The sequence below is a fragment of the Dermacentor andersoni genome, chromosome 1, assembly GCF_023375885.2.
Source record: "Dermacentor andersoni chromosome 1, qqDerAnde1_hic_scaffold, whole genome shotgun sequence".
In the NCBI taxonomy this organism is placed as follows: domain Eukaryota; kingdom Metazoa; phylum Arthropoda; class Arachnida; order Ixodida; family Ixodidae; genus Dermacentor; species Dermacentor andersoni.
In genome coordinates this window covers 47,018,224-47,033,672 of record NC_092814.1, presented here as the reverse complement: position 1 = coordinate 47,033,672, position 15,449 = coordinate 47,018,224, and the positions used below count along the sequence as shown (strand labels likewise).

Sequence of the window (15,449 nt, the reverse complement as noted above, 5' to 3'; positions counted from 1 at the left end):
CGCGAGGTCTTACACACCGCGGCGGTTCAGGTGGACTCGCGGGCGGCGACTTAGGGCTGTACAGAGATTCGCTTCTCACCTTCCATGAAATCTTGAAACATTATCAACTTGCTCGGCGGGCCTTTCCGCTACCACACCCTAAACTTAATAGACCACAATCGTCGGCGTTTCGCATGCTTCAAACGGGGTCATTTCCCTCCAGGGGCAGATTCAGTCACTTCGTGCCTAATGTAGAACCCCACTGTCCAGACTGTGGGGAGGCGTACTGCTCCTTGTCCCATATGCTCTGGCAATGCCCTGCGTTACGCAGCTCATCGCTAACCACTCTAACCGACTGGGAGGCAGCCCTTAAGAGCGGCGACCTCTCAGAGCAACTACGGGCTGTCCAGAGGGCCTGCGACAGGGCGGAGGACCACGATCTTCCGACCCCGACGTGGGTGCGGCCCGCGACGGCTACGGGGACTCCCTGAAAAGGGAGGTACCCTAACGCCGGTTCCTCAGGACCATTAATAAAGTTCTTTGTCTGTCTGTCTGTCTTCCAGTTAAATACCTGTTGATAGTCTGCGCTCGTGTTTCTGTGGCGTCCCGATTTTTTTTTTTCGCTAGTTCCAGTGAGTCGAGCAATATGACGTAAATCTTCTCGAAGTGGGGTTCATCAATTTTGAGGCAAATCGGTCAACAACTGCTTTAAACATCCGGCGACAGCAATGAATGGCACATTCGCAAGAGGGAGAACCAATTAAGGCATATATTACACTCGCGTTGCAGCGCACAAGGCCAATATTTGTGAAGTACCCATTGATGGAAACCATTTCTATGCGTCTATTTTGTCATTGCAAGCGCTTCGTTCACAAATGAAGTGCAGGTTCCACCGTGACGTTTGCGCTTGAGAGCCAGCGGCACCAGTTTGTGAGAAAGGCGTACGACCACGTTCACCGCATGCAGAGATGGCAGCGACATGACGAAACGACGAGAATAGTTGAGATACTCCGCGTTGATCGCGCACGTTTCTACGTGTAGCTCGCGTTCTCGATCTCTTACGTTTGCCTTCCTCACCCGATGTGATACACCCACTCTACACAAACGTCTTTCAAAACATAAGATATTGTCTATAAAATAATATTTGTATTATAATATTTATTATGACATACACTATACGTAGTTTGTTTTATTGTATAATAAATCATAATAATATACAATCGTAATGGAGCAATTGCAAATACCAACAATCATTTCAGTTGTAATAATAAATACTTTATATTTTTCCTGTATATACAAAGAAAAGCTACAGTCTTAATAACTGAACGGGCGCACAACTCAGTGAAACGAACTAAATAAATTCAAAGAATTCAGGATACCACTGCGGCAGAACTCCCACTCATTTTGTGATGACAAAATGAGCTGCGAAGAGAAAGAAATAATGATGCCAAACACTTGTGCGCTAACTACGAAGAAAAGTACATGCGTGCTACAATTTAAAATATGAAGTCGATGGTTCTAGAATTATAGTCAGGCTTCTTGTAGAACGAACAGGCCATTTTCAACCATTGTAGCAAACTTGCTCAATGATTATTCATTCGCAACAGTGGGATTCAGTGAGTTCCAGTGTCTAACTGCAAGAGGAAAAAAATAAATATCTGAAACGGTTAGTGTTAAAAGAATATTTGGTTAGTGTATAAGAACACTTATGGCGCGTTGGTTTTTCGTGCGAGTAAGAGGCGAGCCAGGAAGTGTCCATTTTATCATGTTAAGAAGTAGCTGGAACATCAATTTTAATCTTGCTTGTTCGGTTTGGTTGTGTAAGAATACCATCGCTATTAAGTAGATCTGATATGAGTCTTTAAGTCTCTAGTTATTGCAAATAAACCTTACTGCATTCCTTTCAACTGCTTCTAATTTGCTTACATGTTGCAGGGTACAAGGAAACCAGAAAGTGCTAGCATATTCAAATACAGGCAGGGCGCGTGTATTGCATGAGCAATTAGTTTGGTTTCTGGCGATGTGAGTCTAAGACGTCTTTTCAGGGGAACATTCGTTTCAGGACTGTGGAAGTAATGTTATTGATGTCTTCCATCTCAGATCGTTTGAAACTGTTACACTCAAATATTTGTGATTAGCTACTTTAGTCAAGAGGCAATTGTCACTGTGATAATATTGCCATTCACTGTTTTAGTCAATGTGTTACTGTCTTCCCTCTCGCTTTCCGGAACACCGTATATTATAAGGTTGTTTCTCCTGCACCAATTTTCATGAGTGAGCCCTCGAACCAGAAAGAGTAGAGGTACGTCTGAAGGTTAATATCAAGAAAACCAATCTTAGAGCGGGCCAAAAGTTTGTCAGTGGAATTCTCCTTCTTGAAGCTGTGCAAGAGTGCGTTATTGTAGGCCCCTTGGGACCCGGCTGTCAAAAGACAGGGGCAATTAACTCCTATGAGCGGTCTTCGTATGATGATAACGATGATAGTCGCAGGTAACTGCCTTCCGTTCTTTGGCTCAATATCAACTTGCAGTGCAGCGAACGCTGCAGGGCATGTGAGCCAATCAGAGGAGCCAATGCGCAGGTTGCGTTTGTCCGCAACGTATCAATCCACGTCTGTACCGCTTTCTCTGAGGAGAACATAGCAGACGACGCAGCAGAGCAAGTAGTGCGCTTGACCGTCCGCAATCGCGTGTAACGACATACGTGTACGAATAATTAGCGCATATGCAGCGTCGTTCACCGACGCTTTAAGCTTGATAATGCTGACGGAGACGAGTTTCTATGGAAAAGTGATGCAGATCGAACCCACAGAGGGAATCGGTGTAAGCGAAGCTTGCGCGTCCATTCCCCGAGTAGGGACACACTGTAGCAGCGAACCGCTCTGCATATACAGTACGACCATGCACCGCGATCAACGCAGCATGGAAACCATCGGCGGAAGCCTCAATAAAAGATTCACTTGAACATGAGCGTTCATGGCACATTGGCAAGGCACGTCATTCCAGCGGATATATATATATATATATATATATATATATATATATATATATATATATATATATATATATATATATATATATATATATATATATATAGATGGGTCAGACAAGGAGACACAATCTCTCCATTGCTGTCCACTACATGCGTAGAAGAAGTATTCCAGCTATTAGTCTTGAAAGACTTAGGAGTGAAGTTCAACGGCGATTATCTAAGCAACCTTCGGTTTGCAGATTACATTGTCTAGCTCAGCAACACTGGAGATTAAATGAAATCAGTGGTTGAGGACCTTAACCGAGAAAGTCTAAGAGTGAGGTTGAAGATTAATAGGCAGAAGACACAAGTAATGTTCAATATCCTGGCAAGGGAACAAGAGTTCAGGATCGCCAGTCAGTGTCTATCAAGTGTCTGTCAGTGTCTGTCAGAGGCTATCAAGGAGTACGCTTGTACTCCTTGATAGACTAGTACAGAAGAATAAAAATGGATTGGAGTGCATACGCCAGGTATTGCCAGATCCTGACTGGGAGCTTACCGTTATTAAAAAGAAAGGTGTACAATCAGTGCATTCTACCGGCGCTAACGTATGGGGTAGAAACTTGGAGACTGACAAAGAAGCTCGAGAACAGGTTAAAGGACCGCGCAGAGGGCGATGGAATGAAGAATGTTAGGCGTAACGTTAAGGAGACAGGAAGAGAGTGGTGTGGATCAGAGAGCAAACGGGGGTAGCCGGTATTCTAACTGACATTAAGAGAAAGAAATGGAACAGGGCCAAGGGAAGGGAAGCGCAGTCGAGGACGGCAGAAGGCTAGGTGGGGTGACGAAAATAGGAAATTTGCAGGCGCAAGTTGGAATCAGCTAGCGCAAGACAGGGGTAATTGGTTATCGCAGGGAGGGGCATTCGTCCTGCAGTGAAGATAAAAATAAGCGGATGATGTGTGTGTGTTGTGTGCGTGTGTGTGTGGGTCCGTAAAGTGACTTATTTCTTAAGCTAGCCTCGAGTTAATAATTAACGGTACCTTTCTTCGTGAGTAATTTTACTGCTCATTCGGAAACATTTTACCGCGGGTATTATAAACACACTCGACACTCAGCAGCGTTCGTGTGGGACCATATCGATACCGGGTAACACCCCGCTGTCTCTTTTCCGCAAAATAGGCACGTATTACAAACAGGGAAACACCGGGTAGGCGGGAGATGGAAATGGACTAGACGACGGGGGAAGGGAAGGGGTCAATTATCTGCTACGCTGACCTCCATTGCTATCTGCTACACTGACCACTATGCTACGCTGATCTCCAGAGCATCGCACGCGTAATGCGAAGACGTGGAGTCGTTACCCACCTTCGGGAAGTTGTTTTTTCATCCACTTTCATTGCCATTAATTTATCATTTGTTTAATTCAATGTGTAAGTACAAGTAATTTCCCCTGTGTTTACCTTGGTTTCTTCGTTTGTTGGCTTCTCGTGATATGATTAATAAAGGTCGGGACCCTCGGTTAACCCCCTTTCTTCGCTGACCTCTAGCGTAGCAGATAATCCCCCCCCCCCTCGTCGATGTCGTCGTCCAGGGCCCTTTACGAAAACAAAAAAAGGAACGTACAGTGACACGTTGACCGGCTGACAAACGGCGCTACTTCACATTCCTCCAGCGACGTTGAATAGCACACCTTTCTTTTCAATTCTCCACGTTCTCCTCTACCACACCGTCGGTCGTTGCCTAGCGCACCCGCCTTACGTCTCTCCACCGCCTCCCCTTCAGAAGAACCGTACCCGAGGAAAGCATATGTCGCCTTGAAAAAGACAAGTCCAGTTGTCGAAACGTTGGCTCCTGCTTTAACCTTGTTCTCGTTTTGCTCAACGTATTGCAAGCAGTTATTTAAGGCGTTAGAAACTATACATTTATGTAGCGCTTTACAATGCTAAACCTATGTATCCGTAATATAAGCGACGCCGAAACACGGAAGTACATTTTATTGCGTATTATGCGGCACACGTGGCGGTGCCTGAGTATGCTTTGTAGCTTCCACTGCACTGCAGGTTGATTGTGAGCCGAAGTAAGCTAACCCCAGTTGGGTATTAAAGACATGTGCGAAAATCATTGGAGAAGGCCACACCGAAGATATGTGTCAACGTGCGCAGTCAGCCTGGAGAGAGACCGATATGGTATAAGGAAAACACTGAGAGATAGGCCTGCACATCTGTGTTCTAGCCAGATCCTCAGCGTTGGAGTAAGGGAAAATGTTAACAGAAGGAGAGGGATAAAGGGGAAAATGATAATGATAAAGAGAGAAAAGCAGGGACCGAATTCACAAAGGTATTCATTTGTAAGAGCTGCTCGCCATTATCTGGCCGCCTTTGCTAATATGTGCCTACAACATAACGATTGACTGGCCGCAGCTCTCACGAACACTTCTCAGCTCAAGAATTGTTTGCGAATACGGGCCCTGGTACGCAGGAATAAAAAAAGAACAGAAAAACTGAAAACACTCATTGCAGTAACATATCTAGTTTACTTTCACAATGTCTCAATCATTCTGCTCTGTTTGTGTTAACTGTGCCTCCGCTGTGTGCCTGTGTGGTTATCCCATCTTGCAGTGTTATTCTTTTGAGTGTGTCCGCAGCTTTGAGGTGGCACCTCCTATCTCTTCATACGACAGCGTCACATTTTAAAAAGAGCGTTACGACGAAAAAAACCGTTAGCCTCGGTCGTTTCGGTATTCTTCCACGCGTTGTGACGAGCAGTCTGTGTGCCCCCACCGCAGAAAGCCACCGCAACATGGTTTCGGTGCACGGTCTGGAGCGAGCCACCATCTACAAGGAAGAGCTGGAAAGGCTGCAAGGCCTGCTGCATTTTCCCGAAGAGGTGGCTGTGCGGCTTACCGATGTCGAGTACGAGCTCTTCTACAGTGTCAGCCCCGTCCACTACATTCGCCAAGTGACCGTCGACCTTAGCGGAAAGGCGGCCACCTTGAACGCGGGCGACAAAGACCGGACCGTGCAGACACTGATCAAGCGCTTCAATGAAGTAAGCCCTGCATATTTTGCGACCCTGTGCACGCCGCTGATACACGGTGCAGTATTATCGTATACGCTGGACGTGGCCGTCATGCCACTAACAACTATATGTTCTCTCTCACGATTGGCCGCCACCTATTCTTACAAACCATTCTAGCGTCCAATGGCCAATGTTCGCAAAATAGGTTGTACGCTAGAGCCGTTTTAAAGGACACGCAAAAGGCAGAAGCGATTTGACAGTGCGGAGTTTGAGATTGTGAGTTTTCTCCTGTGTTGTCGGAATTTTTTTTCTTACTCCTTCGTTTGCGGTTAAGCAGGAGATCGCGCGCTTGATCTATGTACGCCCCTCCCTTGACTTCATTCTTTGATTGCAGTTTGATAGTTACAATAGCCGCTATCAAAGACCGAATTCGCAGAGGTTTTCGTTCGTGAGTGCTCTTTACCACTGGATGGCCGCCTTCTCTAATTATATGTCCAGCATCAGGATTGTCTCAAATGTTATCTTACGAAGAATTCTAGCGCAAAAGCCTTTTGTCAATACGAGCCCGGGTTTCTAGGATATAATTAATTAACCTTTCTGGGCTCGCAAATGACAAAAGTGGTGAAAAATTGAAGCTGAGCGTTTGTAGCGCCAACATTTCTCCGACACTTCTTGTATACCACAATTCGTGAACAACTGCGCACCCTTCGTGAAGCCGTGTCCTTATTTCTCTTTCGTAATACTCTTTTGCCTCAGTGCAGTATTTATTAGTTTTATTCATTGAAACTTGAATGATTAGCACACCCATACGGGGCTACTGGGCTCTCAAGCGTTTCCTTTCTTTTTTTTTCTTTTTTTCTTTGTTCTTTTTCCATCGCAGGTGAGTTCATGGGTGACGCACATCATCATATCGCAACCGACGCACGAAGACCGCAAAGCTGTACTGTCGTGCATTCTGCGAATCGCCATGTGCTGTTGGAACATTGGAAACTTCAACACGGCGATGGAAGTCCTGGCTGGACTAAAGTAAGTAACTTCGTGAATCTTTTCCGGAATACACCTGCAGGTCACTAGTTTTCGCACTGTAGTCACTGTACAACTGAAATGACATAACTTGTAGCCTTGTCACTGAATAATGTGTCTCACAATAAAAAAAAAGGAAAAAATCATAATAGGCGGCACACAGGCTCGCGATGAAAATAACAACATGAGATGAGCAGTACCTACTTCCTGCTTCAAATCGTTCATGGCGTTAATTGCCTAGTGAGCACGGCTATTGCCTCCAAAGATCACGCAGTCCTGTCACTGATCATTTGGGGGCGAATTGACAAAAGATTTCGTTCGTAAGTGCTTAATTGCCATGGGCTGCCCGCCCTTGCTAATGGTATGTCCAGCATCAGGATTGGCTAGAATTTTCTCTTACGAAAATTCCCAGCGTAAGTTCTTTTTTTTTTTGTAAATATAGGCCCTGGGCCCGTATTCACAAAAAACATTTTACGCTAGAATTGTTCGTACGAGAAATGTTGAGCCAATACTGATGTTGGTCATATAATTAGTGAATTAAGGCGGCTGGCCAGTGGCAAAGAGCACTTACGAAAGGAAAGGCTTGTGAATACGGGCCCTGGGTCTGTATCCACAACAAGTTCTTACGCTAGTTAACTTCGTAAAGACCAAAACCAGCCAATAGTCACAGCTTTGTGAATGCGGCCCCTGCGGCCAAATTGACAACAAGCTCCATCTGTAAGTGCTGTTTCCCGTGGGCCGACCGCCTTCGCTAATGATTTGTTCAACATCAATGCTGGATGGAACATGCTCGTACGAATTACCAACTGTAGTGTGAGAACATTTTTTTGAATGCGGGCCCCGCTCATTCTAGCATATTGAAAGTTATCATGCTAGCATGAAACAGCGCGTGGTGGGCGGGCAATTCACGTAGCGCAGTTGGCGCTGTGACCAGAAGGCCGCAAAAAGGCTTCGACCTATTGTCTCCTGTTGGAATGCGCCAAAAATTGCCCCTGGTGGACTGCCCTCCCTATAACTGTTTTTTGTTCTCTGTTTAATTTCTCATGCTTTTCTCGTACCCGGGCTAAATTGAGGCGTTTGGCGTGTTAGCGCCCATTCCCCTTTCCATGTCGTTTTCAATTTAGGCAGGCGTCTCCGAATTTTCCTGAAGCATTTGCCTTCCATTTTCAGCTTAACCTATTTGCAGTGTGCTGTGTCAATGGCAGTATTTGTTGAAATTTATCATTTGGCGTCTTAAGTCACTTAAAACACCTTCATGCTGGCTATGGTGCCGAGTCGGCCGAATTCACGCACATCCAATTGATTTTAGGAAGATGTCACTCATCCGACATGTGGCGTAGTGGTTGCAAGATGTATCTTTGGAGGCAATTGAAGTAGAAAAAGATAGACGCAACAGGGTGAACCAGAGGAAGCGCCCACGCGCACAATAATATCCATAGGCTATAAACAAAATGTCGCCAATACAGCACTGAATGTTAGTCTAGACTGAAGCACATGAGTAGATTCTCTTCATAATTTTCCCGTTGCGTCCACTTCTTTCCATATCTAAACTGTTCGTGGCAAATCAACTAGAATCTCAATCGAATTATGCGCGCTGAGCGTGACCAATAAAAACAATTTAGCGTCCCGGAAGTAGAGTGAAGCACCTGCAAGGGCTGGGTTTACTGGCCCGATTCGCTTGATGCATGTAATTGCAGGCGGTCGCATCGGGCACTTCTGACCCGACCCGCTCGCGTCGAGTTCATGTACACGAAGTTAGAGAGAGAGAGAGAAAGAAATGAGAATGGAAGACAGGGACCAAAGTAAGATGCGGAGTTCTTCTTTTATTTTCATTTTCTTGCATTGCCTGGCACCTGCGTGTTCTTTTATATATACATAATGATTTTTCCTAATAAAAATTTATTTGCGAGTCAGCGCCTGTGTTGTCCTTTACCGTCTGTCGTCCTTTCTTGCGCTGCTTCTAGCCTTCCAAATATGTACCAACTCGCACTGCTCTCGATTCTTTCCAACATTTGAGTGGCTATATACTCCGCCGACCATGGGGTTCGATGCTAACTTTGTGCGATATTTGAGTACCTCGCTTTCTCTTTTTACGAGAACGATGCGCTTACGACTGAATGTTTGCTTCCATTCGTTAATCATTTGCACATAAACTGGCTGCGCAGTGCGAAGAATGGTTCTATATCTTACGTGTGAGGCTGACGATGTTATCTACCCAGCTGGTTAGAGGCGCCTGGCGTTAGAGGCACATGAAAGTGGTCAACGTGTCTTGATTCCACTTTCGCGAACAGACGCTGCAGCTGGGTTCCGACTGATGTCCCTTGAATGTACTTTGCCTCTGTGGGACTCGAACGCTTTCACCATGTGCCGTTTGCGTTTCTTGTCTCCGGACATACGGATGCACCTCCTGCCTGGGCTACCACGACGTGAACAGACCATGCTGTATCGTCTGTGGTTAGGCGTTGCATTTACGAACTCGTATGCTTTCCTTGTTGGAATGGCCAACAGCCCCACGTGCGCCACATGGCAATATCGATGAGACTCTCGCACATATTATCTGTGTCTGCCCGCGATTGAAGTACTGCGCAGCACTTGCCCAGAGACAAGTGCTGCGCAGAGTACTGGACCAGTTGGATAATCGTCCACTATCAGAATTCAAAGCTTTAGGTCAGTACTCCCTCAGAACACCCACGCTAAAGGTCTTACTAGTGTTATTAAGGTTCCTGCGGCCTGTGGGGCTTCACGATAGACTGTAAGAACGCCGCCTCCTACCGCTTTGTAGTGTACGCGGTTTGGTCGTGCTCGTCTCTATTTCCTTCTATCTCCCCCTTCCGCTCTCTTTCTCTTTTTATCCCCCTTCACCCTTCCCCCCGTACAGGGTAGCCAACCGGAACTGCCTCTGGTTAACTTCCCTGCCTTTCTATGCATCCTTTTCTCTCTCTCTCTCTCTCTCTCTCTCTCTCTCTCTGGTATCAACTGTGATTTAACCATTAATGATGATTAAAGCAACATTTGTCCTATAAAAGACGCTATATATATATATATATATATATATATATATATATATATACACACTGCCGGGTATGCACGAAAATCTATATATACACCGGCGTTCTTGTACTCCGCCTCCAACGGTATACGGTCCTACGGTCGCCGATATCGACTGTGTAAAATCATACAGCCGTGCACGAAGCTATGATGTGTTTGATTCAGGTACTATAGGCAACCTGTCATTTCGCAAACAAGTGGTGAAAGTTTTAGCACACACTGGACTAAGGTGGCGACAGGTCAAGTGCTCTTTTTTCATCCTCTTTAGTCGCGCGCACTGCCTTAATTTTTGTTCCTCCAGCTCCTGTACAGTTTGCGCCGCGGGAAAGGAATGAATACACGTTTAGTTGTCGACGCCCGTGCAGCCTACCACTCTTTCTTTGGCAATTTCGACGTTGTTTTGCCACAATACATGACGAAACATATGTTCACAAGCGTCGAGTACTTCAGTCCAGAAGCACATAAATCGCAGCTCGTGATAGGAGCCGCTGCACTCTTACGGGCTCCTCTGGCGAAAGGAAGAGCATTTTTAGCTTGCCTTTCTGTTTTCGTTCTAAAAAATAAACGCGCCTGCCGCAGTTACAAAAGAAAAAAAAAGCACCTACTTCATTTCTGTTCGAACCTTGGCCAGCGAGCAGGAGGTAACTGGACACTCAAGAGCGAAGCCAGACAACGCATGAGATCTCTCTCTCTCTATTTTGTTTGTACAAAGGGGCACACGCGTTTGCCCACGCCCGCTTACGTCACGCGCGTTACGTAACAAGCGCGGGGGGGATTCTTTTGAGGGCTGACCAGCAGCAGCGAGTGTGGCCCGCGCAGGTCCGAGAAGCTGAAGCCCTTCTGGCTGTCGCTGTCCGACAAGGACCAGCTTCCGGTGCTGGAGTTCCTCAGCCAGGCTTTGCTGAATCCGGAGCCTTCTGAAGAGTACCGGGCTGCCGTGGAGAGGGCGCTCAACATCCCGCACTCCAAGGTCATTCCCTTCTTCGGCACGTTCCTTCGAGACCTGCGCGCCATTCTCCAAGGCATGCCCAGCCTCGTCGTGTTGCCCTCGGAAAAAGCCAAGAAAATCGAGGCAAGTGCGCTTGACTTCCTTTCTTTGTTTATCGACACTGTGTACGCGCATGCAGCCGGGAAAGTGCTGCTGCTTTATTTTTTCTCTCAACGTTTAAGGATAGCAGGGACGTGCTGAAAGTGAAGCCTGTTCAAAATGTATACTCAGGGATGAATTAATGTTTGTAAACCGCGCTCAACCGCGCACGTGCTAAGTGTTTCGGGAGCAAGCCGGACATATCTCCACCTAAAGATCGATGTCAGCTCAGTGCAAACGACGAAGCAAGTGAATGTGTCTGGTTTCCGACATCACAACGGTCCGGGTAACCAGTCAATCCCAAATTCAGAGCGCGAACTACTAGGACACTGACTGAGGGGCAAGAAAATACGGGACACGGCGCTACTTGCAACTGAAAGTTTTATTCCAAACGTTAAAGATTTTATAAACTGGACGTGCCCTACTTTATCAAACGTCATAAAAAGAGAGAGAAAGATATTAAAAAGACAAGAAAACAAGAAAACGATTACTATTAGTCGGTGTTAGCACGGCGAAAAAAAGAAACTCACACATGTTAACTCGCATCTAGAAAAGGCATTTCAGTGTCATGAAGCGCAATAAAAGCATGACTGACACACCCTGCCCCCCCCCCCCCTTTTATTTATCTCGTGGGTCTCAACCACTTCTATTGTTCTTTGAACTTTGTGCTTAAAAAGAATTGTTGTCCTGACTTTTCTTGTGCCTTAACCTGTGCCCTAGTAGCTCGCGCTCTGAATTTAGCCATGCTTCCATACCTACTCGCCCATTTTTCACTCTTGTCCAATCAATCCGTCCCGAAATGATGCGGAAATTCGGTTGAAATTATACCTTGCTATAGTAAATAAATTAGGAGAAGGAACGAGAAGCGTTCTCATAGAGAACAAGTTACATCTAGTAAAAAAAAGAACACAAATCGTCTAGAAATTACGAACATAATGGCGGGCAACTAAATCGTGCCAAAGCGCTAAGTATCTAACGGCAATGAGAAGCAAAAAACCGCGAAAAGCGCGAAATAAATAAAGCAATAACTGCTTTAATTTTAGCCCGCATATACTACCGATGCTTTCGAAGACTTGTGAATGCCTAAATTCCGAAGGCTCTCGAAGCAGCAAATATACCCTTTACGTTTAGATCGTTTTGAGGAGCCTGTGCGTGGATTCAGGTGGCGTATACACTGTAGGTACTGAGTAATCTGTATTATAGAAGACCCTCTCACTACTAATGAGGGTCTCTCTCTACCGCGCTGATCGCCATTGTGTACGAGTGGCGCGAGTGTCTCGAGACCTGCCGACTCAAAATCGAACGGGAACTGCGCGCGACATGGCCGCAGCTCGTAAACCCTGCGATGCGTCACTCGGAAAGCGCGCGCGGAAACAAGGAGCTCGTCTCGTTTGCAGCCGCAGCTTCCCACGCGCGACGCGACACTTGCAGCCGACTCGATGCGCTGCGTCATCACCGCTCGCGCCGTGTTCCACCCGTGAAATGAGCGGAGGGATTTAGCTGAGCGCTTGTGGCCCGCTTCGCTCAGACCGGCGTATGCTAGCGAAATGCACGCGAGCGCTTTGCCAGAGCGCTACATGTAGTATACGCAGGCGCACTACGCTCGATCGTACCGGCAGCGAGGCGTGGAGCGCTCAATTCCCTCGCTCCTATCTGTAAATCCGATTGAGCGGAGCATGAGGGTGGCTTCCTGGTTATTTTGCCGTCGAGGCGATACCGCATCGTTCGCGTCCCAGCAGCACGCGCTTATATGAAAACACGTGAAATCTACGCAGTTTCTCGCAGTGCTATCAGCGCGTCAAATGTTAGCGGAGTGGAACGCGACGCTCTGCTAAAAGCATCTGCGCGCGAGGGTAACGGAACGTTGTTACGAATGCACATTCGGCTCGGTAACGAGGCTGGATTCACAGAGCGTTTCCTTCGGCCACGTGGTTATAGCTCCTTCATATATGAGCCCGTCCTCTATCACATTTGGACGGTGCCCACTGTTATGCATACAAACGGTTTTGTGAATCTTGGAGCCGAACTCACGAAGATTTTCCTTCCTGTGAGCTGTCTTTTTTTTTTTCCAGTCCAAGGCATTTCTTCTTACGAATCAGGGTAGCATATACAAACTGCTCTACAAATAAGGCCCGGATTCTTGGGCCGACTCTATAAAGCTTTCCGTTCCCATTGGCTGGTTATCTTCGCTAATTCCATGTTCGCCGTCAAAGTTGATCAGCCTCTATTCTTACAAACCGGTCTATCGTGCGAATTACTTCGTGGATCCGGACCCCTTGATCGTGGCAAAACTATACTAACCAGAGCCCGTATTTGCGCAAGCTCTTTTATGTGCCATCCGAGATTGGCCATCGCCGCGGCGTTCTTTTCGCTGTCACCCTATAATGGCTATCGTGCACGAGAAATCGAAAATGGTTTGCTGGTATTAGTTTGATAACGCGCCGCATTTTATACGTGTATCGAGACAATATGCATGTTGCCAGAGACGGTTCTGTGGAAGGCCGTGGTTCCTGCAGTTGCGATTGTTCGACTAACACTCGAATGTGTCCAACCTCAGAGGTGGCTCACCGGCTACTGACGTTCTGTTGCTGAGTAAACCAGATAATGATATTTACGGGCGAGACAATGGCGAAAAATTCAGGCCTTTCTATATCTCACAAAGTGAACCTTGGTTGAAGCTTTCCGACTAGGCCTTCTTTTTTTCCCCCTTTTTTCACTCTCCTCTGCAACCTTTTATCCCCTTCCCTATGCAGAGCAGCGTGTCAGCTATCATACGCACGCCGACGAAAATCTTGACCTTCCTATAAAGATATATATATATATATATATATATATATATATATATATATATGATGCTGAGTGCGAGATTGCTAATTCGATTGCCAGCCACGGCGGCTGCATTACAATTATGGTAGCAGGCAAAAACATCAATGCGCGGAATTGAGTAAGTGAACGGTATACGACTCCATGTGGTCGAAAATGATCCAGAGCTCTCCTATATGGCGTTTCTCGTAGTCTTGGCGTGGAACGTAAAACTTCATCAGTTAAATAGATTTTATTTTATGCAGTGTTTACGTGCAGCATTTTGCTACCATACGCCAACGTACAATTCCGCAGGCCGCAGGCTATACTTTAACTCGCGGTGTGTCCATTAGCAGCAGGATGCTTGAGACCACGTTTTACTAATTTATCCTCCGTTCGATGACATACGAGGATGTTGCCGCAGGCCGAGCACAGCCATTATCTTCACGTCAGGCCGGCTTTGCGTCGACGGAATTCTTTCAATTTTAGGCCTTCGGCGACCCCCGTGAGCCCTGTGCTTCGTTATTTACCTTTGTTGGCAAACTGTGTTCACGGTAGTTTTCCTGAGCCGTGCTGCCAGTTTCAGCCGTCCCGAATAATTACTTAGACAAGCAAGCGTGAGCGCAGGGAACGTCTCAATGTTGGCCCGAACGGTTCGCGCGTGCTCACTGTCGCCATCCCCTTTGTGTTCCACGCGGTCTTTCTTCTGAGCCCGCGGATTGCAGTGACTGCGTAACCATCGTGCAGCTGTCGACGACAATCTCCCACCAAAGCGTCTACTTGGATGCATTCTCCGAGCCCTCGCTCCTTTGTTGGAGGCTGCGCGGAAATGACGGCAAAAAGGAGTCGATGCAGAATGATGCGCGAATGCCGGGTGCCGCACGATTGTCTTTATGGTAATCGGTCTGCGGCCGTCGTCGGTGTGGTTCTGCTGATTTGGTTTCTCCTGCACCGGCTCTTGCGTCCGCTGGCGGATAGCGGCAGACATTAAGGCACAAAATACTTGCTGGCTTGCCCGCTGCAACGTGCAAAAGCGATGTGTTCTCGCGACTGTGTTTGCTATGTTTTCGATCATATAGCGCTTGCCGCAAGGCGCGCGAGGGGAAGCAAAGAGAGCAGGGAGAGACCGGCGTGCAGAGGTGCGAACGCAAACAAAGCAACAAAAAGTACAGTGAGATAAGACTATTTCTCTGCTTCGTCTATACGATGGCCCATCGTCCAGAAATGTCCGGCGAGACGGTCGTTCCTTCAGACGTCTCCGCTAAATTACCGTCGCTTCCGTTTGGTCTGTCCGTGCGTCCGTTTCTGTTTCGTCGCCCGTCCCGCTTATGCTCGAATACATTTGTAAATTTTGGCGCGCCCCTCGGTCTGCTTATCTACTATTCGTTTCTATGTGCACAACACTCTGTTATGTTTGTTTTGTTGTAAGCTCTCAGGGCTATTAAAGCTTGCTTGCTTGCTTGCTTGCTTGCTTGCTTGTTACGCGGAAAATTCTGCGTTTTATGTCCTCTATATATTC

At 46.8% G+C, this 15,449-nt stretch overlaps 1 protein-coding gene across 1 annotated transcript in view; it reads left to right on the top strand.

The window, feature by feature from the left end:
• The window catches only part of LOC126543948 (1-phosphatidylinositol 4,5-bisphosphate phosphodiesterase epsilon-1-like), a 212,706-nt gene that overhangs the window by 139,591 nt on the left and 57,666 nt on the right, over positions 1–15,449 (top strand). Inside the window, exons 7-9 of the mRNA XM_072287433.1 lie at positions 5,738–6,000; positions 6,851–6,996; positions 10,861–11,113. Coding sequence (XP_072143534.1) covers positions 5,738–6,000; positions 6,851–6,996; positions 10,861–11,113 — 662 coding nt within the window. The remainder of the gene's footprint in view (positions 1–5,737; positions 6,001–6,850; positions 6,997–10,860; positions 11,114–15,449) is intronic.